The sequence below is a fragment of the Accipiter gentilis genome, chromosome 7 (genome assembly GCF_929443795.1).
Source record: "Accipiter gentilis chromosome 7, bAccGen1.1, whole genome shotgun sequence".
NCBI classification, from domain to species: Eukaryota; Metazoa; Chordata; class Aves; order Accipitriformes; family Accipitridae; genus Astur; species Astur gentilis.
In genome coordinates, this window is record NC_064886.1 from 8,934,873 (window position 1) to 8,956,158 (window position 21,286).

Consider the following 21,286-nt stretch of genomic DNA (forward strand, 5'->3'; position numbering starts at 1 on the left):
CGGAGGCCCCAGCAGAGCCATGCAGGCAGAAGGCACCAGAAAAACCTGATTTATTATAAAAAAAAACCAACAAAACATATCTCTGCCACCCTGAGGCGCTGCCTGGGCAGGAGACCCAAGGGCTGCACAGTCTGTGCCATGATGTGGTTCCTGCCTGGATCCTGCCTGCATGGATGGTCGTGGTGGGCAGCCTGGTGTGGAGGTCTCAGCTCTGGTGCTGGGGTCACCCCGGGGTGGGGTGTGGGGGTCCCCCAAGTGCAGGCAAGCTGCTTGGAGGGAGGTCTCGGGCAGGGTCCAGCTGGTGCAGGCAGGTTCTGGCAGCTGAGGCAGGGTGGAAGCTGTTCTTGAGGGGCTCTGGCAGTGCGTGGGGCTGCTTGGGTCCTGCAGGGCCACATAGGAGGGGTCTCCTGTGACACAGGGGCTCCTCAGGCAGGCTCCGGGGTGCTTGGGCAGTGTGGGGGCTCTCTGGTAGTGGTGGGGAGGCAGGCTCCAGTGTCCTCGGGCAGGTTTCTCGGGCCTCCAACTGTGTGGGCATCTCTGGCAGCTCAAGGACTGGCTCAGGCTGGCTCTGGGGGGTCTGGCAGCTCAAGGGCTGGCTCAGGCTGGCTCTGGAGGGTCTCTGGGAGCTCGAAGGCTGGCTCAGGCTGGCTTCAGGGGCTCTCTGGGAGTGTGAAGTGTGGATCAGGCAGGCTCTGGGGGTCTCTGGCAGCTCAAGGGCTGGCTCAGGGGAGGTCTCCGGCAGCTCAAGGGCTGGCTCAGGCTGGCTTCAGGGGCTCTCTGGGAGCGTGAAGCGTGCATCAGGCAGACTCCAGGGTCTCTGGCAGCACCGAGAGCAGCTCTGGGAGACAACCCCATCCCCAGAGAGGGGCCACCCGGGCATCATCGGCGCTCAGGCAGTGGTAGTGGTGGCGGCAGCAGCGGCATTGCGGCGGCGGGAGGCCCGCAGCAGGCTCTGCCGCAGCACAGGGTAGAGACGATGGCAGCCATCGAGGCCGAGGCGCAGCGCCTGCGCCCAGTCATCGGGAGGGCTGCCCTGCCCGCCGCCCAGCACCGCCGACACCTGGTTGAGAGCAGGCAGCAGAGCCACGGTGAGCCGGGCGACGGCACGACGCTCTTCGGGTTCCCCGGGTTGCAGCATCCACGCAGCTGCGGGACCGGGGGGCCGGCACAAGGCGCAACCCACCACCAAGTCGTACATCTCCACGCCAGCATCAGCCAGGGCCAAGGCGGCGGCGCTGATGGCGGCGGCCAAGGCGGAACCACCGTCCTGCAGCAGCAAGGCGCTGACGGCCAGGCGAGCCCGCGGGTAACGAGCCAACCGCACGGCCGGTTCCAGCGCTTCCCGCAGAGCCGCCGCCGCTTCTCGTTCCGCATCCCGTTCCGCCGCCGAGCCCGGCCTCCGCCGCGCCCCGCGCCCGGCGAAGGGCGCCCGGTAGAACTCGCAGAGCAGCCGCCCCCCTCCCGCCGCCGCCGGCGCGCCGGGCTCGGCCGCTTCCCGCGGGCCCCATGCGGCGCAGAGGACCTTGGTTCCGCCGCCCAGCTCCACGTAGGCCGAGCCCTCCGCCTGGCTCAGCAGCCCGGCCCGGGCGAAGAGGGGCCGCAGGGCGCAGGGGTCCTGCGGAGCCGCATCCTCCTCCTCCTCTTCCTTCTCCGGCGCTCCCCCGGTTCCCGCTGCCCACAGCTCCGGCGGCTGCGACTCCTCCGGGCCCCGCAAGCGGCGGTGATCCAACGGCATGGTCGGTGGAGAAAACAGGCAGGGCGGCGGGCAGGAGGAGGAGGAGGAGGAGGAGGAGCCCGGCCCGGCCCGCCCCCGTAAGCAGAGCCGAGGCGGCAGCGGGCGGGACAGGCAGCTTTTATTCATAGGAAACGCGGACGGCGGCTCAGCAGCAGGCAGGGGACGGGCAGGAGGGCAGAGGGGTGCCGGTGACCACCCCACCACCACCCCCCATCGTCAGTTTTTCAGCTCCCCCAGCCGGAGCCTGGCAAAGTCCGTGGCCAGTTTCAGGGCCTCCTGCAGGCAGCCTACGTTCTTGCCCGTCGCCTGCGCGGAGACGTCCTTCCCCCCGCCTTTGCCATCCATCAAGCCAGACACCTCTTGCACCCACTGGCTGGCCTTCAGGCCCTTATTTGCGGTCTCCTGAGATGGAAAAGAAACAAAGAAAGAGGCAGCTCGACCTCAGTCCAGTCGGCAGCAAGGGAAGAGGGTCCACAAGCACAGTACAACAGGACAAAGCTCTTCCAGGGGCATCTCCTGAAGAAGAGCCAGGCCAGCAGTCCAGGAGCAGCCTGCCTACCCCATGCCGACAACTGCATTAAGCCCTGGCTCTACCCCCTTCCCGGCCGGAGAGCACAACGCCTCTTCCCTCCCTGGCCTGTAGCCTGATGATAACCTGAAGCACAAGAGTCACAGCTCTTGCCAACCCAAAAGAGTTTTGGGGGCGTAGGTTACTGCCTGGAGGCTGCAGATCCTCCACCAAGGCTCAGAGAAAGGCAGATGCAGAGTCTCAGCCTTACCTGGGGTACCTGACACAGGCAAGTGATTCTGCCAGCTTCGTTATCTACAGTGAAAAGCATGGTGGCGGTCTGGGGGGAGTAAGTCTTGAAGAGCTTTAGAGATTCGTTCAGGGCCTGTAGAAGGACAAAGTCACTGCAGCACACCCTCCCCGCACTCACAACTAGCCCCACTCCAGCCCCCGTGGCACCCATGGAGACCTCGGGGATCTGGACTTGCATTAAACCAGCCAGCAGCACCCTGCAGCACTCCTCCTCCCAAACACGAGCAATATTCACATTCCCAGCTGTGCAGAAGCCTTGGCAGGGGACACAAGCCCTGGCCGTGTCCCCCTCACAGCTGCAAGGAGGCAGGAGTGAGGAGCTGCTTTTATTTCCCCACCTTCAGTTATCCAGGAACTGGCAGAATTAGCCCCAAAGCAAGTGAACCTTTACCCCAGTGTACTGGCTGGAGGGGAAAATGCTCTGTCCCGCACTGTGAGCTCCCAGCAGGAGGGAGCAGCTGTTCTGCAGCAAGTCAGGAGGACTCAAATGCAGCGAGAAGCTGCAAGGGTTATCAGACGCAGCAGGCATGCTGGAGAAACCAGGGAGACTGCCATGCATCCCATTATTCCCAAGGAGACAGTCATCCTTTGCTCACATAGACAGCACAATACAGCACAGAGCTCCGGGAGCTGGCCCTCCAGTGAGCAAAGCCATGCTGCTCTAGCTGCATAGGGAATACGCAACTCCCCAGGCTGCTGGCACTGCCATCCCCTGGGATGCAGCCTTCCGTCAGGGAAAATGCTGTGTTGGCACCCACTGTAAGCAGGAGCGCTGGCATTGTGGCAATGGAGATGGCCACATAGAACGAGCAGGCATCTTTAAGCAGGATCAGCTCCGAGACTCCCAGAGTGGAAATTTAAATAGGGCATTGAAACCAGAGTGGTCCAACCTCAAGGCACGATCAGCCCGCACTCCTGGCACTTGCTAGGCTCAGCACTGCGGCACAGCATGCACAAGGGAGCTTTTATTCACAACAGAAATTGCTCGGAAAGAAACTTAACTCATGAGTGGAGGAGGGAAGGAGCAGTTTTAGCCCTGGCCAGAGAAGAACTTGAACCATGCTGCAGCAGACTGTGCCCAGGAGCTGGGGAGCAGCTCTCTGGCCTGGCCCTGGCCACGCACTCAGAGCTCAGAGTGTGCTCAGAGGAGTGCTGGAGGGTGTTGCCAGAGCTGATCTGCCATGGTCAGAAGCATCACGACTACCACAGCTTGGCAGAGCTACTGTTCAGAGTTCCTTAAGCCTGTATTTTAGTGTCATGACTGCTGCTGGATGAGCCTTACCTGGGACACAAAGTGATTCCTATTGGGGTCCCTCCCTATCCACTGCCAGGTCTGGAAGCTCAGCAAATGGTCAAGACCCCACCCACCCCTGCAAACCCATCTGTTAGTCCAGGCGGTGGGATGCAGACTGTCCCAGTGGTCCTCCCCCTCTTCACTAGCCACTACTCAGGGCTGGCAGGTGGCAAAAGAGACAGCCCTGTAACACAGCACCACCTCCCCAAGTGAACAGAGACCACCCAACTGCTCCTCAGGCACAAGGAAGGTTCTTAAGGACCTTCCCATACCTTTGCTGAGGCTCCATTTTCCATTTCCATGATGACCAATGGCTGGTTAGGGTGACTCTCAATGACTTGCTTGGTCTTCTCCAGCACCTGAGGACAAGAGTGGTCAGATGTCAGAGCACACACATTGCATATGGATGCAAGAACCACCTCAGAAGAGCTTCCCTGCAGCTACAGAGGCCCCCAAGGTGCCCCAACACACCCATAGCCCAGCCAGGAGCAGCCTCCTGCTGCGGAGCCAGGAACAAAACATGTTGGCAGGCAGGGGTGTGGCCTGCAAGGCAGCAGGAGTGCTGTGTGCGATTCCTCCTCCAGGAAAATCCAACGGCATCCAGGAGGAAGAAGTCTGCACCCAGGGGCACCATTAAGGCGGAAGCACCCCAACTTCCAAGATACACTGCCAGCGTTTCAACCCAGGGAACAGGTGTGGAGGTAGCCATGCCCTGGGAGGGAGCAGGAGAGGTTGGAAAGCTGAACAGCATGAGGGGCACCCCCTCAGCTCACCTCCCTTCCACACTGGACACAAGTGGAGCCTCCCAAGGGAACCCTCCTGCAGCCCTCCCACACTGTCCTTTATTCCCACCCAGGGCTCACTCGTTTCTGGATGTCGGCTTTGCTTGCTCGGTCCAGGTCATCCATAACTTTCTTTAGCGCTTTAACAGCCTCTCTCAGTTCATCTTTCTGCCACTGCGGAATAATAGCAGTAGCCAGTGTCTGCAAAAGAGGAGTAGGTGGAGAAGGTTAAAGGCACCAGTGACCACAGTAGCAGGAGATGCTGCACCACACTCATGAACCTCAACTGGCAGCTCCCAGTAAGCTCCCCTCCTCTCCCACTGCCCGACAGCCCCAGGCATGAGGTGCTTGCTGCAGGACCCACAGGACACAGGGCTGTTCAGACAGGACCAGGAAGCTGAACTGCCACCACCTGGTGCTGGCAATCAAGGTCCCATTCACTTTGGGAAGGCAGAGCACTGCTACCATCCTCACCTCACTGAGATCCGTGATCTCCTTCTGCACATCCTTGTTGGGAGCTGTCTGGACCTTCACCTTGGCCTCCAGGGCTGACAACAGTTTCTTGAGGCTGTCAACTTTCCTGAGGGCCTAGCAGAATACAATCTGTGTTAACTCAGGCAGGAAGATTAAGCATGCTGGGCTCTTGGCCACCACCATGAGAAGGGGTGAGGAATGCTGCAGCCCCAGGATGGAGTTCAGTAACTCCTTGGGAAGCAGCAGAGCCAAAGCAGGCAGCACTTGACCAGAACCAGGGTGTGATGCTGGCAGCCAGGCCTCCAAAGTCTTCTTTGCCAGAAGGAATGCCAAGATCCTCCAAAAAGAGAAAGCCACCTCCTCACAAAGCCTCTTCTCCCACTCTAGGGAACACCAGTCCAGGCTAGCCCAGGACCAGTCACCTGCCTCCTGCAGCAGAAGACTGGATTCTCAGACTTCACAACTCTCCTGCCAATCTTGCCAGCTGCTGAGAGCCTAGATCTGTAGCTCAATCTGCAAAGCAACCTGAGCTAACCCTGCAGCCACCTCACCCCAGGCCCTTCTGCCACACAAACACAACAGCTACAGCCAAGACTTTCCCCCTTCCCTTCCCTGTTCTCTCCTCTGACTGTAGCACAGCCAGGGGCCACCAGCACAGCCTTTGCCAACAGCAGCACCCTTCTCCACAAGTCCCTCAGACACTCATGCCAATTCTCCCTGGTGCTGAGTATCCCAACAGAGATACTGGGCAAATTTGAACAAAAGGAACCTCGGCACAGGGTTAATATGTGGGATTTCACAGAAGATCCCTCCTCCCTCCCCTTACCTTCCGAGCTTCAGCCCCGGTGACTGCAACTATCCTCCGGATGCCTTTAGCAATTGCTTCTTCTGAAACAATCACAAAGGGGCCAGCATGGCTGGAGTTCTGCAAGTGCCTTTGAAAAGAACCCAGAAAGACCCACAAGAGAGAGTCAGAAGTCCACCTCTCATCTCAGCAGGAAATCAGCATGGAAACAAGAAAACCACCCTGCCAGGGAGATGCAGCAAGTGTGGGGACAGGCAGAAAACCCAACCTAGCTGCTGAAAGCAAATGAGCAAGAAAAGGGTGGCAAGGGCTATGTTCCCAGCACTGTCAGAGACTATGTGTGTGGGCAGAGAGAGCATACAGGCAGTTTCCCTGCCTGCAAAGGCTGATTTTAAATGCAGCTTGACTCAGGACTGGGAATGCAAAGGCACATCATCACCACCACCTCCAGCTCTGCCCTGGCTGTGCCCACGGCACTCACAACAGAGCTCGGGCTCCACAGGGACTCCTTTTCAAGCCACCCTGCTGCCTTCCCCAGCCGCTCCAGATACTCACGTCCCTCCACAGAACTCAATAGAAGTGATGGAGCCTGCGGAGCCAGAGGGGTCAGCCAGCAGCTCCTCCACGGGGATGCCAATTGAGACCACACGGACAGGATCGGGGTAGGTCTCATCAAAAACTGCTCGCAGTCCTTGGATAGCTTTGGCTGCTGCGAGAGGGCAGTCCTTGGCGTACACAGTCTGCAGAGCACAGGAAAGGGATGCAGGTAAGAGCTGGTCCTGTCAGCTGTGACTAAGGGCCAGCATTCATAGGGAATCCTGACTTCCTCTGAAAGATCCTAAAAGGGAAGTTCCGTGCCTCACCTAAGCTGGGGTTTGTTGAGCTGCAGAGATCCCAAAGTCATTGACAGACACCCCCATCTTCAAAATTCCTGATACCACTACCTGCTCAGACTCCCCGTGTGTTCCCATACATTCAAATAATTTTTAATCACAGGGTCCTCCAGGGTTTGTTCTGACACATGGCTGGGACCAGACAGAGCAACTCTCTCACCGTTGAGGATGCATCACTGGGGTGTCTGAGTGTACACTGTAAATCCAGCCAGGCCTGCAAAACTACTCTGCCAAACTTCTTGGCTCTTGTAGCTAATGTGACACTAGAGCAGGCATGGAAACACTCCAGCCGTAGAGAGGGCTTGGTACCAATGAACGGAGCAATCTACATGGAGTTTTCCCACTCAAAATCCTCTGAGGTGATGCGAATCTGTTCATAGTACCGCATAAGCAGCTCAGAAGGCTCCCGCTGTGACAAACTCCCAGCATCCCAGATCACCCAAAAACTTGATTCAAGGTACTTTTTTCCCCAAGCATATCCAACCTCTTAGCCATACCCACCTTTGCCTCCTCAATCATCTGGTTGGCAATCCCTTCAACTTTCTTGATTTCCTGTGTAGACAAGGCTCCCTTGGCTGTGAAGTCGAACCGCAGCCTGTCTGGTGCAACCAGCGACCCTCTCTGGTCAGCTTCCCCCAACACCGAGCGCAGGGCAAAGTTGAGGATGTGGGTGGCTGTGTGGTTGCTCATGACTGGCCTCCGCCTAGTCTGATGGAGGAAGCCACTGTTAGATGGGGTCCCACACTGTGGAACCAAGGTCACCTCTAGCAGCAGAAGCGGAGGTTAACACACTGCTCCAACAGAAACCTAAACTAGCTCAGGAAACCAGAAACAACTTATCACATTTGCTGCCTTGGAGCCTCAGCTAAGGGAGCAGGATGCTCCCCACCAAATTTGTGCACAGCTTTTCCCTGGCAGTCCCCTTGTTGGGCCTGTCTGGAGACAGGCCAGGGACAGACCAGGTCACAGACACTGATCTCTGCTCCTCAGCAGGGAAAGCACTGCAAGATGGAAGCCTTCCCTTTTGCTCCAAAGGTGCTGCCTCTATAGGGAAGGGAAATTCATTGTGCCAACTAGGCTCAACCCAGCACTCACTCAGCAGGCTGAGCCCACGGGAGCAACATCTGGAGTGGGGCAGGCAGCCCAGGCTCTCCGCTCTCATCCAAAATGCAGTGGGGCACCATACATGTTCTGCCTCCCAGTCATGACCCAAAATATGTTTCTGCTGCTGATCAACAAAACCCAGTGAGCATGGCTCTGAGCCAGCTGGGCATTATCCACCTCATGGTAGGAGAAAGCCAGGAGCCAAGCAGAAGAGGCCTTGAGTCAGCCAGACTGGAAGGGCCACATTGCTTGCCTGCATTGTGTGCTGCAGGGAGAGCAGGCCCCAAACACCAGGCCCCCAAAGTAGCATCAATAAAAAGAAAGGAGACAAAATCCAGAGAAAAGAGATGAGGCCACATGTTACACCATGTCTTACCTCATCAATAGACAGGTGGACCTGATCTCCTACTTTCAAGCTTCCATATAGAGTTCCTATGTGAAGCACATAACCTCCTCGGACCTGCACGTTCTTCACCGTGAATTCTGTTTTCTGCACAAAGAAGGAAATGCATCTAGTGAGTAGGGCGAGAGGCCACGGGGAGACAGACTGTCCAGCCAGAGATCTGAGCCGCTAAGAGACAGACTGGTGTGTGTGACAGCAGAAAGATGAGTGTCCCCAGGTACAGCACACAGAGCTGCAAAGCAGAGAAGCGAATGAAGGTTGGGCTTGGTTATGGGGCAGAGCTGCAGAGCTGAAAGAGCTCCCCACCTCAGCTCCCCATCACGGCTTGAAAGCACTGTCCTTCTGCACAGCAATCCCAGTACCACCACTGCAAGCACCCATGTTCTGGTGACAGCTTGATGCTGCAGCAGAGCTCAGTTCCCCAAGAAGCAAGGGGAACAAGACTCCAGCACATCCATGCCATGCTGCACCCCAAAAAGGAAACCTGTGCAATGCCTGACACCTGCCATGGACAGGAAATGGCTGGAGCTTGTTTGGGCCCTCTCCTCCTCTGCCCAGGCCCCAGGTCAGACTGAGTCTAGCAAAAGGTTCTCAAGTCCACTTACATCCTCCCTGCCGTCGTCGTCCTTGACCATGTAGCCCTCGTCATAGATCTGCCCACCCTGCTCAGCGTAGAAGCAGGTCCGGTCCAGCACTATCCCACACTCCTGACCAGTGGATACCTCCTCCACAAACTTCTTCTCCCTACGGATGGCTTTCACTGTGGCCACGAGGCTCCCAAAATCTGTCACCAGGACAAGAGGCAGTGTCAGTAAAATAGGAAAACCTTGTAGACACGACATGGGAGCAGAACTTCATAGCAACACCTCCCGGCTATTGCAGGAGCTCATGGCACCTACCACATTTGCAGGGGGTGAGGAGAAAGAACTAGAACAACCGTTAGTTGGATAAGAGGGAATTTCATTCAGTGCTCTCCAAGGCAGGGACTGTCACTTCTTTCCACACCTATGTAGTAAAAGTCAGCAGCACACATGGCTATGAGCTTGCGGCCTCCTGAATCTCCACCAAATCAAAGAATTAGCAAGAGGAGCCAGAGCAAGTGAGCCAAGGACCCTGTAACAGACCAAGGAGAAACTGCAGTCTCCTGCGGCACTGGCAAAGGAGCGGCTGAGAAACACAAACATAGGAGTGTGAAGACACAAATTTGCAGGGAACAGGAATCCCCTTAAGTTGGCAACAACAGACCTGAACAGTTGTATTGGTTTTGTGTGGCAAGGTTTTGGTAGCGTGGAGCGGGGGGGGGTGGTTACAGGGGTGGCTTCTGTAAGAAGCTGTTGGAAGCTTCCCCTGTGTTCGAGAGAGAGAGAGAGCCCATACCAGCCGGCTCTAAGATGGACCTGCCACTGGCGAAGGCCGAGCCAATCAACGATAGTGGTAACACTTCTGTGATAACAATTTTAAGAAGGAAAAAAAAGTTGGGACAGGGAAAAACAGCCATCGGTGTGAGGAGTGAGAACATGTAAGAGAAACAAGCATGTGGACACCAAGGTCAGTGAAGAAGGAGGGGGAGGAGATGCTCCAGGCACCGGAGCGAAGATTCCCCTGCAGCCCGTGGTGAAGACCCTGGTGAGGCAGGCTGTCCCCCTGCAGCCCACGGAGGTCCATGGTGGAGCAGATCTCCACCTGCAGCCCGTGGAGGACCCCACGCCGGAGCAGGTGGGCTCCCGAAGGAGGCTGTGACCCCGTGGGAACCCCGCGCTGGAGCAGGCTCCTGGCAGGACCTGCGGATCTGTGGAGAGAGGAACCCACGGAGCAGGTTTTCTGGCAGGACTTGTGACCCCGTGGGGAACTCACGCTGGAGCAGTGTGCTCCTGAAGGACTGCACACCATGGAAAAGACCCATGCTGGAGCAGTTCATGAAGAACTGCAGCCTGTGGGAATGGCCCATGTTGGAGGAGTTCGTGGAGGACTGTCTCCCGTGGGTGGGACCCCATGCTGGAGCAGGGGATGAGTGTGATGAGCCCTCGCCCTGAGGAGGTGAAGCAGCAGAAAATAACGTGATGACCATAAACCCCATCCCCGTCCCCCTTGCGCCACTAGGGGGGCTTGGTAGAGAAATCCGGGAGTGAAGTTGTGCCTGGGAAGAAGGGAGGGGTGGTGGGAAGGTGTTCTGAGATTTGGTTTTATTTCTCATTACCTTACTCTGGCTGATTTGTAATAAATTGAGCTAATTTTCCCCAAGCTGAGTCTGTTTTGCCCGTGACGGTAATTAGTGAATGATCTCTCCTGTCCCTATCTCAACCCGCAAGCTTTTTGTTATATTTTTCTCTCCCCTGTCCAGCTGAGAATGGGGGAGTGATAGAACGGCTTTGGTGGGCACCTGGTGTTCAGCCAGGGTCAACCCATCTCCACAGTACACCAGCCCTTCAACAGTCTACCCTTCTCTTTCCCAGCTCAATTTGTAACAAGCAGGCTACTCACCTGCACATGTTTCCACTCCCACCCCCACATCCCAGGAAAGGTGAGCCCAGAGGGGATGTTGCTGAGGTACATGACAGGAAAGGTTTGGCAGCAAAAGATAATTCTGAGAAGATTTTTTCATACCATAGGTACCGCTCGGATCTGAAGCATAGCTGTATTTTGGTGAGTCATCGGTCACCTCCAGCCCTCGGGCCCTTAGCTCTTCAATGGCATAGATGTCCAGCATGAGGAGGTCCTCTCCTCCAGCACCCTTGCCCTGGGATTTGAGCTGCCAATGACAAGCACCAAAGTTTGAGAAAACCCACCTCAGCACTGTCCCATGCACGCCAGCCTAGTTGCACACCTCACACACACCTGAGAGCTCCTTGATTTAGAGCTTTGCCCTAGGAAGCTGTGTGCCCGCAGCTGGAATGCTCCCATCTTTTATGGCTTCAGAGCAGGCTGTTCCAGTGCTACTGGCATGCAGACAAAGCAAACCTGAGCCCAAAAAGGGCAAGGCAAGTACCCAGCCACCTGGTCAATACCACACCCTGCTGCTGCAGCAAACATGTTGGGAGAGGCACCCAAGCTGCAGGCCTGCCTGGACACTGCTCATCAGACAGGGAAGTCCTGAACTTCCCTATCCAGAACAGGACAGTGGGGAGGTGCTCCCAGCACTCTGCTAACTCTTGTCTGAAGGCTGAGCTCAAGGCCCCAAGCCTCGCAGTGCTAGTGAGCAAAAGCAGCTCCAGCTACACAGAAAAGACGTGTCCCACAACCGCGGTGCTGTGCCCTGGTCCTTCCCACAGGGCACTGGGGCATGCAGGGCATGAGCAGACCTGGTAAGAAAGGAGCGGACTCATAACTGCAAACTACAAGGAAGGGAATCCTCCTTGCCCACTCGTAGACCAGGCCCCCCTGGAGCTGTTATCTACCTGCGCATTTTTCCGCTCTTCTTCAAAGCCCTCCATGTCCACAACAAGGCCCTTCTCCTCTGCAATCAGCCCAGTGAGATCCGCAGGAAAACCATAGGTGTCATACAGCAGCCAGGCAGTATCACCTTCAGAGAAAAAGCAGAGCAGTCAGTGCTCCCGTTCTGTGAGACACTGCTCCTTTCACTGCTCTCCAACTGGCTCTACACTATAGCACAACAGCAAACAGGTCTGATGAACACGAACATCTAAAAGGCTCCTCTCTGACAGCACAGAGATCACACTATCACATTGGGTCTGGGCAGCTTAGAAACCCAAGCAAGTGAACACAGGCCCGAGGAGAAACGTGAGGCCCAGCTCTGACCAATGGTCTTTTGACTCCAACTCTGTTCCCCCACACCTTTCACCATCCCTCAGTTCCCAGCCCAGCTGAGCCCTAACTTGGCCCCAGATAATAAATGTCTTTTGGTGCACCCGGACAGAAGTCACAGCCTTACCAGGGATGGTTTTACTGTCACCCAGGCTCTGGATCTTCCTGTCCAGGATGCGACGTCCTCTACTGAGCGTTTTCAGGAACTGATCCTCTTCTTCATTGATAATGTCCTTCACCATATCTGGGTCCTTCTTCAGCTCAGGAAAGGCATCTCCCTGCAGACCCAAGAGGATTAGTCCTACAGCATGGAGATCTGCACACCTCAGCAGAGGAAGTCTTCAGCAGATACAGCGGAGTGGGGAAGCACTTACCAGTGACTGCACGACCACATCAACCAGAGTAGCAAAGAAACCCTTGGGGGCATTGAGCTTCTCATGGGAGTAGCGCACAGCCCTCCGGAGAATCCGCCTCAGCACATACCTACGGAATAGCAGAGACCCTCATGCAAACATTACACCTCTGAGTTGTTCTCAAGGGATCCACCAGCATCCACCCACAAGCACCCCCTCCCAGGACCAAGAGCACAGGGTTCTCTCCCCACATTTTCTCTCAAGTAGCTGCTCACAGCAGCAGCAAGCCAGACGTGAGGTGCCAGGCCCCAGTTCCGTGAACAAGACTCACTGTGTGCTTAAGAGTCAGTTCTGCAAGTCCAGCAGCACCCACAGCACAGCACCCACAGCCAAAGCTTCATTGTTTTTTTGACAGAAGCACTGCATCAAGCAGGGTTTTGTGCCTGTCTGCCCACAGTGATCCTTTGTGGGGGCTGACACAGCAGGACTGGTACTCACAAGAACCCTCAGACCTGTGTGTCTTGGCCTTTTGGGCAGACCTTGCTACAGGGATTCAAGTGTCAAATACACTGAGCAAACACTCTGCTATCCACTGCTTTAATGACAAATTCAAAGACATCCCGGAGACATGAGATCCCAGTCCCCTCAGGGAAGCCGTGCTGAACAGAATGGGAGCAGCAGCCTTGCAGCAGCTCCCTTCTTACCCTCTGCCAGTGTTGTCAGGTCTGCCCCCATCAGAAAGGGCCAGCGTGATGGTCCGTGCGTGGTCAGCCAGCACGCGGTAGGCCATGTCTATACCGTCGGCATCCTCAGCACCAACCTGTCCCATGTACGGCCTGGCACCCGTGCCCTGTGCAGAGAGGAGAAGGCGGTGGGCAAAGGGGATGATTACAGACAGTAGGGTCCAGCAACATGGCAGAACAACAGGGAAGTGCCTCAGAAGCCAATCCCATTCCACTGCCCATGGCCACAGAGGAGGCACACTAGTCTTGGAAAGAGGAGACTCAGTGAAGCCAGGGAAGATGCGAGAGCTGTGAGGCTCTGCATGGTGCCACAACCTGCATTTCCAGAGCCAAAGGACCTCCAAGACCAGAGAGAAGAGCCAATTTATCCCAACATTAAGAACCCAGGACAGAAGAGGGCGTGAGAGGGACAGAGTGTAGGGAAATCATCTGTTTTGCACACTGGCTTAAGGACTCTGGTCTGGCAGAAGCCGCCCAGCCAAGAAACTTCTCAAATTCTGGCACATGGGAGATGGTCCCACCTTCCCTCTTTTAGGGTCTTTTTATCCATACCCAAGGGAAAGGTACTGCTCTAACAAAGCAGTGCTTGCACATGCAAACCTCACACCATGGGACAGTCCCTACAGCCAGGCTCCCAGCACACTGCAGGGAGGCAGACACAGACACATGGGCTGTGTCTAGCCAGTGGCTTTAACACCGAAGAAAGGCAGCCCTGTAATTCCAACTCTGGAGCTCTGCACCTCATTCCTCAGAGGCAGCAGCAGCCTGGGCTCTTCTCCCTGCAATTTTTCCAGCTGAATCTGCAGCCAGGGAGCTCTGCCTCTTCCATGGAGCAAAAAAAACCACTTGGACTTGCACATGGAGTTCCTAGCACTGGTAATGTGGTCCCCACCCAGGAAGATGCAGCAACAGTACACTGGTTCTACAAGTGTCATGGTTTATGGCAAAAACCTCCTCTCTCGGGGGATTTTCTACAGATCAGCATGTTCCAGGTAGGAGACTGAAGGACAAACTCTGATTCTCTGTTAGCAGCACCACATGCTCTCTACTACACAGCAAAAAGATGGCACTTGGCCATACGGGACTGCAGAGCATCTACCACTCAGAGAGGGCCAAGGACTGCACCATCAGCACAGTTCACAGAAACACCTGTGAAAGCTGTACTGCTCACTGTCCTGTGTTTTTCCTTGGAAACGTGCCCCAAGGCAGCAATTACTGTGCCAGCCTTCGTTCCCTGCCCCCAGCAAAGACAAACCCCTGGGGCTCACAGCAGCTAGGAAAGCAGTGACCTGCAGATATAATCACCCTCCGACCAGCCCCACACAACTCCCCAGGGATTCAGGGAATGGATGCAGCTGGGTCAGGCCCAGACCCAGACTCCCCAATTCATACCTTTTGGATAGCTTCAAAGTAAGGAAGGAAAAGGTCAGTGTCATAGTTGGACATCTTGTTCTGCAGCACAGAGACCAGCCTCTCCAGGCCCATCCCAGTATCGATACTTTTCTTAGGAAGAGGTTTCAGTGTCCCATCAGCTTCTCTGCCCAGCCACAAAAAGAAAGATAAGCTGTTATGGATGGAGGCTCTGCAGGAGCAACCCCATCTCTGCAGGGGCAACCCCATCTCTCTCCTCATCTCCATGAGATTTTGTTCCATCACATTTATGACACAGGCCCATATGCAAGCCCCAGAAAGGACAACTTTGATAAAGTATAGTTAACAAGACCCTCAATGACAACTCAGACCCAGAGTGGGATGGCATTTATTCCCTACTGAGCTCCTGGCAGGTGAACTGAGAAAATATTTCCAGTTTGTCCCAAAAGCCAGTGTGACCAACCTCTTCTGTACAGGTGGGTCAGGGGACAGAGCATCACAAAGTGCACTGCTGCTGGACAAGAGGGAATGGCGAGCAAGCCAGGGGCAGTTAAAAGTGCACAGTCTGAGCAATCCCTCATGCTGAGCTGCAGCAGCCTGGGGAGGGAAGCAGGTCTTGCTCACCTGTTGAACTGTATGAACACCAGGTTCCAGATCTCTAGCACGTTGGGGTCATCTTGATTGACCAGGTGGGAAGCATCTCTGTCCCCAATCCGGTCATAGTGGATCTCGCTGCAAGGGCCACAGGGACCCGTGTCTCCCATTTCCCAGAAGTTATCCTTCATATTGCCAGGCAAAATCCTGCCCTCAGCCAGCCTGTAACAAGAAACTCTTATTGAACAACAGAGACTAACAGCAAGGCAAGAATACCCCAAACTAAGGGCTATACCAGAGAAACCTCAGCTCACCAATTCCCTGGATGAGCAGATGAATTGTCAGAGTCTTGAGACAGACCAATGCAAGAGCCCAATTCTCAGGATCCCTGCTGAGAATCGAGTGAACCCTGGTGCCTGGCACTTGTCCCAGGTGGAAGCAAAGGCCTACACAACACCTCAGCAAAGCCACCAGCAAGACAAGTGGATCTCCAACTTTAATACACGCGAGGCAGCTTTGGCCCCACAGTGTAGAGGTGTGTCACGGGTTCAGTGGCATATTTCAGAGGGGACTACAGCCACAAAACCAAAGGCACTGTTTCACTGTTACAACAAGCTTTAGCCCACCCACAGCTGGAGTGTTCAGTGCGGTTCTTGCTTCCTCATCTCAAAGGTGAGGTAGAGGTAGCAAATGTATAGAGAAGGGTGACTAAAACTACCTAGGAGTGGAACAGCTGCCTTAGGAAGAGAGCATAGAAAAGAGTATGACTGTCCAATTTGGAGAGGACAAGGCTGGGTGGGAGACTATGACTGAGATTTAGAAAAAAACAACAGATTCAAAACAGAATCAGATGTACTCTGAAGGAGCAGGGCCCCAAACAGAGGCTAAGGGGAATAGATGGATGACCCTCTAACATACTTAATCCAGTGACTGTGGATGCTGGGAGGGGAAGATGTAAACAGAGTGCAGGACACAGTCAGGCGTGCCTGCTTTGCTTGAACGGCATCTTCTCAACTGCTGACAGAGGCAGCACACTGGGCTGGACAGACCATTGATCTGACCCAGCAGAGCACTTCAAATTTTGAAACAAAAGCTCTCAGTATCTTCTATCTAATACCAGTACTTCCCTTTGGTTTTGCAGCCCCACCACCTTGCAAATGTTCTTTGTGACACTTCAATTTTGTTAAAACCCCCTGTTATATATGCTCTGCCACATAATACATGCCATTTTTCTCTGAGTGACTACTGCTCATCAAAACATGCCCCTTCCTCAATTAAAGGCCTTACCCCAAATTCAACCATATCTGCTTGCACTCCAGGTCCGGTTGCAGTCCTGCAGCCTCATTTCCACCAAAGTAAGTGACGTAGAGTCTTTCAGCAGGGATGCCGAACTCCTTGGTGAGAAGTTCCAGTGCCAGTTTACAAGCAAGTTCCTGCAGAAAGAAAGATGGGGTCAGCAAGTGAATGCAAAGAGAGTTTCTCTTCAACATACAAAGTACTGGCTACTGTAGGTAACAGCAGCTAAACAGCCAAAAATTTTCAGACTTTTGATGTAAGAAAGAGGCAAATTAATACAGGCAGTTAACAGGGCACCGGAAACATCTCAGATGGCCTTCCAGATCCAGCCAAGGTAACTCTTAGCATGTTCACTGTCCCCAAAAAGCCTTTTAATTCTGCTGTTATTGTGTATTCTTAACATACTCTTTCTGACTTTTTTCACAAGCTTCTTTATAGGGCGGTGTTCAGACATCATTATTTTATGATCACTCCTGTTTGAAGGTCCATCATAGTTGCACAGCATATGCAACTCCCCACAGCTCCAGGACAGCCACTAAAACCTCTGCCTGAAGACTCCAAACTGGCAGAGTTAATATAATCAGCTTTAACCTTAGGTAATTAATCTCAAAACATTCTACAGGGTCAGGGCAGCTTCCAAGCTCATTTATTCCAAAGGAGCCACGTGCACCTTAGGAACCATTGTGTGCCAAGATTTTCTCTTTTCTCTTGGCAATTGCTCTGCTGAGTTCACAGAGACAGGTAACTATGCAAGAGATTCAGAGCTACACCTAGCCTGTTTTACCTTGAAATAATCCCCAAAGGACCAGGACCCCAACATCTCAAAGAAGGTGTGGTGGTAGACATCTTTTCCGACGTCATCCAGGTCATTGTGCTTGCCCCCTGCTCGGATGCACTTCTGAGTGTTGGTAGCTCTGTTCAGTTTAGCGAGTGGGTGCGAGGGGTCAATAGTATTGAGGAAGATGGGTTTGAACTGAGAAGAAAGAAAAAAGAGCAATCAAGAAAAGCACTAAGAGCCTGTTTTCAAACACATCACAATACTGCTAGCCTGGATGTACCTGAGGCAGCTTTCAGAAACAACAAGCCTGCTGTCTCCTGCCTGTGAGGAGGCTGCAGCACTGCCTATCACTTAGCACTCACACACACACATGTGTTCCTGGAGCCCACCAAACCCCAGGACATCCAAAGGGACTGAAAGTAGCCAGATTCCCAGCTGACAAAAAAACCCAACAACCAAACAACCTAGCTGTGGTACAAAGGGTCAAGGAAGGGAGACTGGCAGTGCTCCTGTAGCTGCACAGTCAGCCCAGCAGACACGGGAACCTCTTCCAGTGCTCTTGCCAATTTTGCAAGAGCAGAGAAGTCTCCAGCAGACACACCAACCACCTCTTTGTGACCAGAAGGAAGACGGAGAAAACAACAATAATTTTCCATACAAACAGCTCTGCAAAGAGCTTCACAGGTTTCAACTGCTACAGGATATGTTCACAAGGACCGCAGTACCAGAGTGGGAATCCTACCTGATTCATACCAGCATTGGCAAAGAGCAGCGTGGGGTCATCAAGGGGGATTGTAGAAGATGAGTGCACATAGGTATGCTTGTTTTCCTTGAAGAAGTCAATAAACCGTTGCCGGATCTGGCTAGCTGTTAGCGTAGCTTCCATCTTGAAGCTGCAAGTCACAGCTGTCCAAAGCAAGCAGAAGGGAAAGCGGCAAGGCCTTGGTGCGGTCTGAAGAAACAAGAAACAAGGCTCTTGCATGTTGTCAGCTCAAGCAATATCAGGATCATTGCCTCCATCTCCTGAAAAGGTCTCCCCACAATGATAAGTACTCTCACTGACTCTTCAGTTCAACTATCACTGTGCCCCAAATAGTGCTGGCCCAACCCCAAACTTCCTCTCCCCCAACCTCTCCGATTTCTTGAGCTCTACCTCAAGTTACGTGTTCCTTGAAAACACATGGTTTTAACATACCAAGTTCACCTGGATACTGAACTTAGTAAGGGGCTGTGTTTGCCTTGCTGGAGACATGGGGCAGGGGGGATTGCCAAGTCCTAAAATCATTCAAGGTGATTACATCATAGAATAGCTGAGTTTGGAAATGACCTCTGAATATCACCTCCTCCACGCCCCCCCCCCCCCCCCCCCTGCTCAAAGCAGGGGTAACTCCAGGGATGCCTGGAAACCTTCCCAGAGAGAAAAGGCATCAGGACACACACACCAGAGGCAGGTGACAGTTTGGCGGTGAGCACCTCCTGTACATCCTAACGGGTACCTAAAGCTGTCCCCTGCCAATGGAGCGCAATGCGGTTCTCTGGAAGGCCAAGCTCCCAGCAACCTGCTGCGGCACAGAGATAACTCCTCAGGGAAGGAAGGACTCGAGGAGGGAAGGTCTCGGCGCAGCGGCGGCTCCAGGGCAGAGCAGGGCCTCTGCCCTGACACCACCCGGTCTCAAGAGCCCAAGGAGAGGCGAGGGCACCGCGGGTGCCCGGCAGACCTGCGGACAGCCGCCGCAGGGCCGGCAGACAGGCATCCCCCCCCGCCCCCCGCGGCCCCGCCACCCTCCCGCCCCTCACCGCTGCCCGCCCTGCAACGCCGTCTAGCCCTCGGTCCGCGGGACCCAGCCGGGCCAGAGGAGGCGGCCGGGCCGTGGAGGCAATCCCCCAAGGCCGGTGACCCCCCCAGCAACACCTCAGGCCCCAGCAGAAGTCCGGCACACCCTACCTCCCCGGCCGCCGCCGCCGCCCCTCACTCCACACCGCCGGCCCCACCGCAACGCCCGTTCCGCTCCGCTCCGCCCCTCCCCTCCCGTCCCCGGCGCCACGCCGTGCGCCAGCGCTTTCGATTGGCTGCCGGGGCCATCGCTCTGGATCAGCTCCGCCCCCTCCCCTCGGCCGGCCTTGGGGGTGGGCCGCCCGCCGGCTGATGCAATGACGGGACACGGCGGCCACGTGACGCGGCCCGGCTGAAGCCGGGATCGGAGCCGCCATTTTAGGAGTGTCAGCCCTACTGCGGGACTGGGATGGGAGGCCTGCTCCGGGGCGGGGCAGGGCAGGGCAGGGCAGGGCGGGCGGGATTGAGGGGGGACCGAGGGGGCTGGGATCGTAAGGGCCCTTCAGTCCCTCCTCACTGCCCTTCCTCACTATAGGCACAGTGACACTGCAGTACCATGAGGCCTTGGCCCACCTGGCACAGCCCTGCTCCCTGCAGACGGGCCTGAGGCCTCGGCCGCTGATGTGGAGGGAGCAGGGGGCTGTAAAAGGCTCAGGCCAAGAAGGGGATGTGGAGGGGAGGGAGCTGGCTGGGGATGGTGGGTGAGGGAGCTGCTGGAGTGATGACCAGAGCCCTGTGGGCTTCCCTGCCAGGGGACATAATGGCTGCAAGGCCTTTGAAGGGTCTGAGGGGACAAGGTCATGGCTAAAAGATGGGGGGGGGGGGGGGGGGGGGGGTTCGCTACATGGCAAACATACTCTGCTCATGCAGTCAGAGACTTGATGGGGTACAGGCATGCAGTCCAAGGCCAAAAGGCACAGCACATACACAGGGGAGGTGCCACATCGACAAAAAATTCAGTGTAAGGACAGTAAAGCATTGAAACAGGGGTCCAGGGAGACTGCAGGGTCCCTAGAGGTTTTTGAGGTCTGGTTCAAGCCTTGGGCAGCCTGATCTGAAGTCATTGCTGACCTTGCTCCTCCTGAGGGGGCTTGGAGTAGAGTCCTCCCAGGTCCTCTCCAACCTGAATGGTCCCCAGGTGCCTCCATAGCATTGGGATCTTATAGCTTGGTCTCATCTCTTCCCCAGAGCACCCCTTCTGGCCCCACGCTGTGGTTCCGGAGCCATGAGCACGTCTGTGCTGCTGTCCTTGGCCTTGGTTGCCATCAGTTAGCCCTTTCCAAAGGTTGCTTGCTGCTCACCTCCCCCAGCTCAGTGCTGGCCTGCAGCCAATCCCACCATTCCTTGTGCTGCTGCCTTCTCTGCTTGTGTCTGTTGTCTCCTTCCCAAGGAGCCTGGAAGGAAAAGAGGAAACTCCAGTCTTGTTGGTTTCTAATGGGAACTCTGTTCTGGATGCTGCTTGCAGATAGCAGCAGGAGCAGGCAAGTCTGTGCAGTGCAATTGCTTGCGCAGGTGATTACACCCTCAATAACGCCTGCTACAGCGGGTCTGAGTCTAACACCATCCAAATCCACACCCAGCATGCTTACCTCTCATAAGGGCCATAGTCTACTCACCAAGATGGAAGGAAACATCACTGCTTCCTCCTCTCCATGCTTTGTGTCACCTGAAAGCATATCTTCCAAACTTGGAGCGCCTTCACCATCTCTCAGCTGCTGGCCTAAGTATTTCTTTGGTGATTGCCAGACCTGGAACAACTCAAATACTCAGGGAATAGTCAGCTCTGTCCCTTCTGCCAGGCTGAGCGAGTCTGGGCAACAGATGTGTCCCTTTGGGCACATCCAGATGTGATGGACCCATCCCTGCTACTTTCCTCTTACTTTCCCCCCCACCTTAAATTCAGGTTGCCCCAATTCTTCTGTTTGTGCTGAGGCTTTTTACATGGCAGCTCTTGGTTTCTTTCAGCACCTTACTCGCTTCTGCCTCTTAAAAATCCATGCCCCCAGGCTGGTCTGGGCTGCAGGAGCCTTGGCTTTGCAGGCATCTCTTCGGCTGATAAGCACCCAGCATTGTCCTCCAGCAAGGAGAAGGGTGGTGGCCATGAGCATGGAGCCCCAGCAGCAGGCAGGTAGAGGTGCAGGGAGCTGGGGGTCTTCTCTGCTGGCTCCTGGGTGCTCTGGGTGAAAGCATTGGTGCGAGTTGAGCCTGCAGTGTTAGAAATGCCCTCTCTGCACTTTCCAGGCTG

At 55.2% G+C, this 21,286-nt stretch overlaps 2 protein-coding genes across 2 annotated transcripts; both read right to left on the reverse strand.

Annotated features, from left to right (window-relative positions):
• Nucleotides 1–16: 16 nt before the first annotated feature.
• Nucleotides 17–1,861, reverse strand: EXOSC6 (exosome component 6). The gene has a single exon (XM_049805498.1). It carries the CDS (start codon nt 1,859–1,861, stop codon nt 890–892), a length of 972 nt encoding a protein of 323 aa, XP_049661455.1. The 3' UTR covers nt 17–889.
• Nucleotides 1,846–19,232, reverse strand: AARS1 (alanyl-tRNA synthetase 1). The gene is made up of 21 exons (XM_049805497.1): nt 19,153–19,232; nt 17,950–18,159; nt 17,214–17,402; nt 16,421–16,566; nt 15,164–15,355; nt 14,561–14,705; nt 13,130–13,275; nt 12,447–12,555; nt 12,200–12,350; nt 11,706–11,830; nt 10,915–11,059; nt 8,916–9,094; nt 8,284–8,397; nt 7,305–7,511; nt 6,466–6,650; nt 5,932–6,040; nt 5,106–5,219; nt 4,713–4,832; nt 4,122–4,208; nt 2,515–2,628; nt 1,846–2,137 (listed from the first exon to the last, which is right to left on the reverse strand). The coding sequence occupies exons 2-21, from the start codon at nt 18,091–18,093 to the stop codon at nt 1,952–1,954; spliced, it is 2,907 nt and encodes a 968-aa protein (XP_049661454.1). The 5' UTR covers nt 18,094–18,159; nt 19,153–19,232; the 3' UTR covers nt 1,846–1,951.
• Between the last annotated feature and the right edge of the window lie 2,054 nt (nt 19,233–21,286).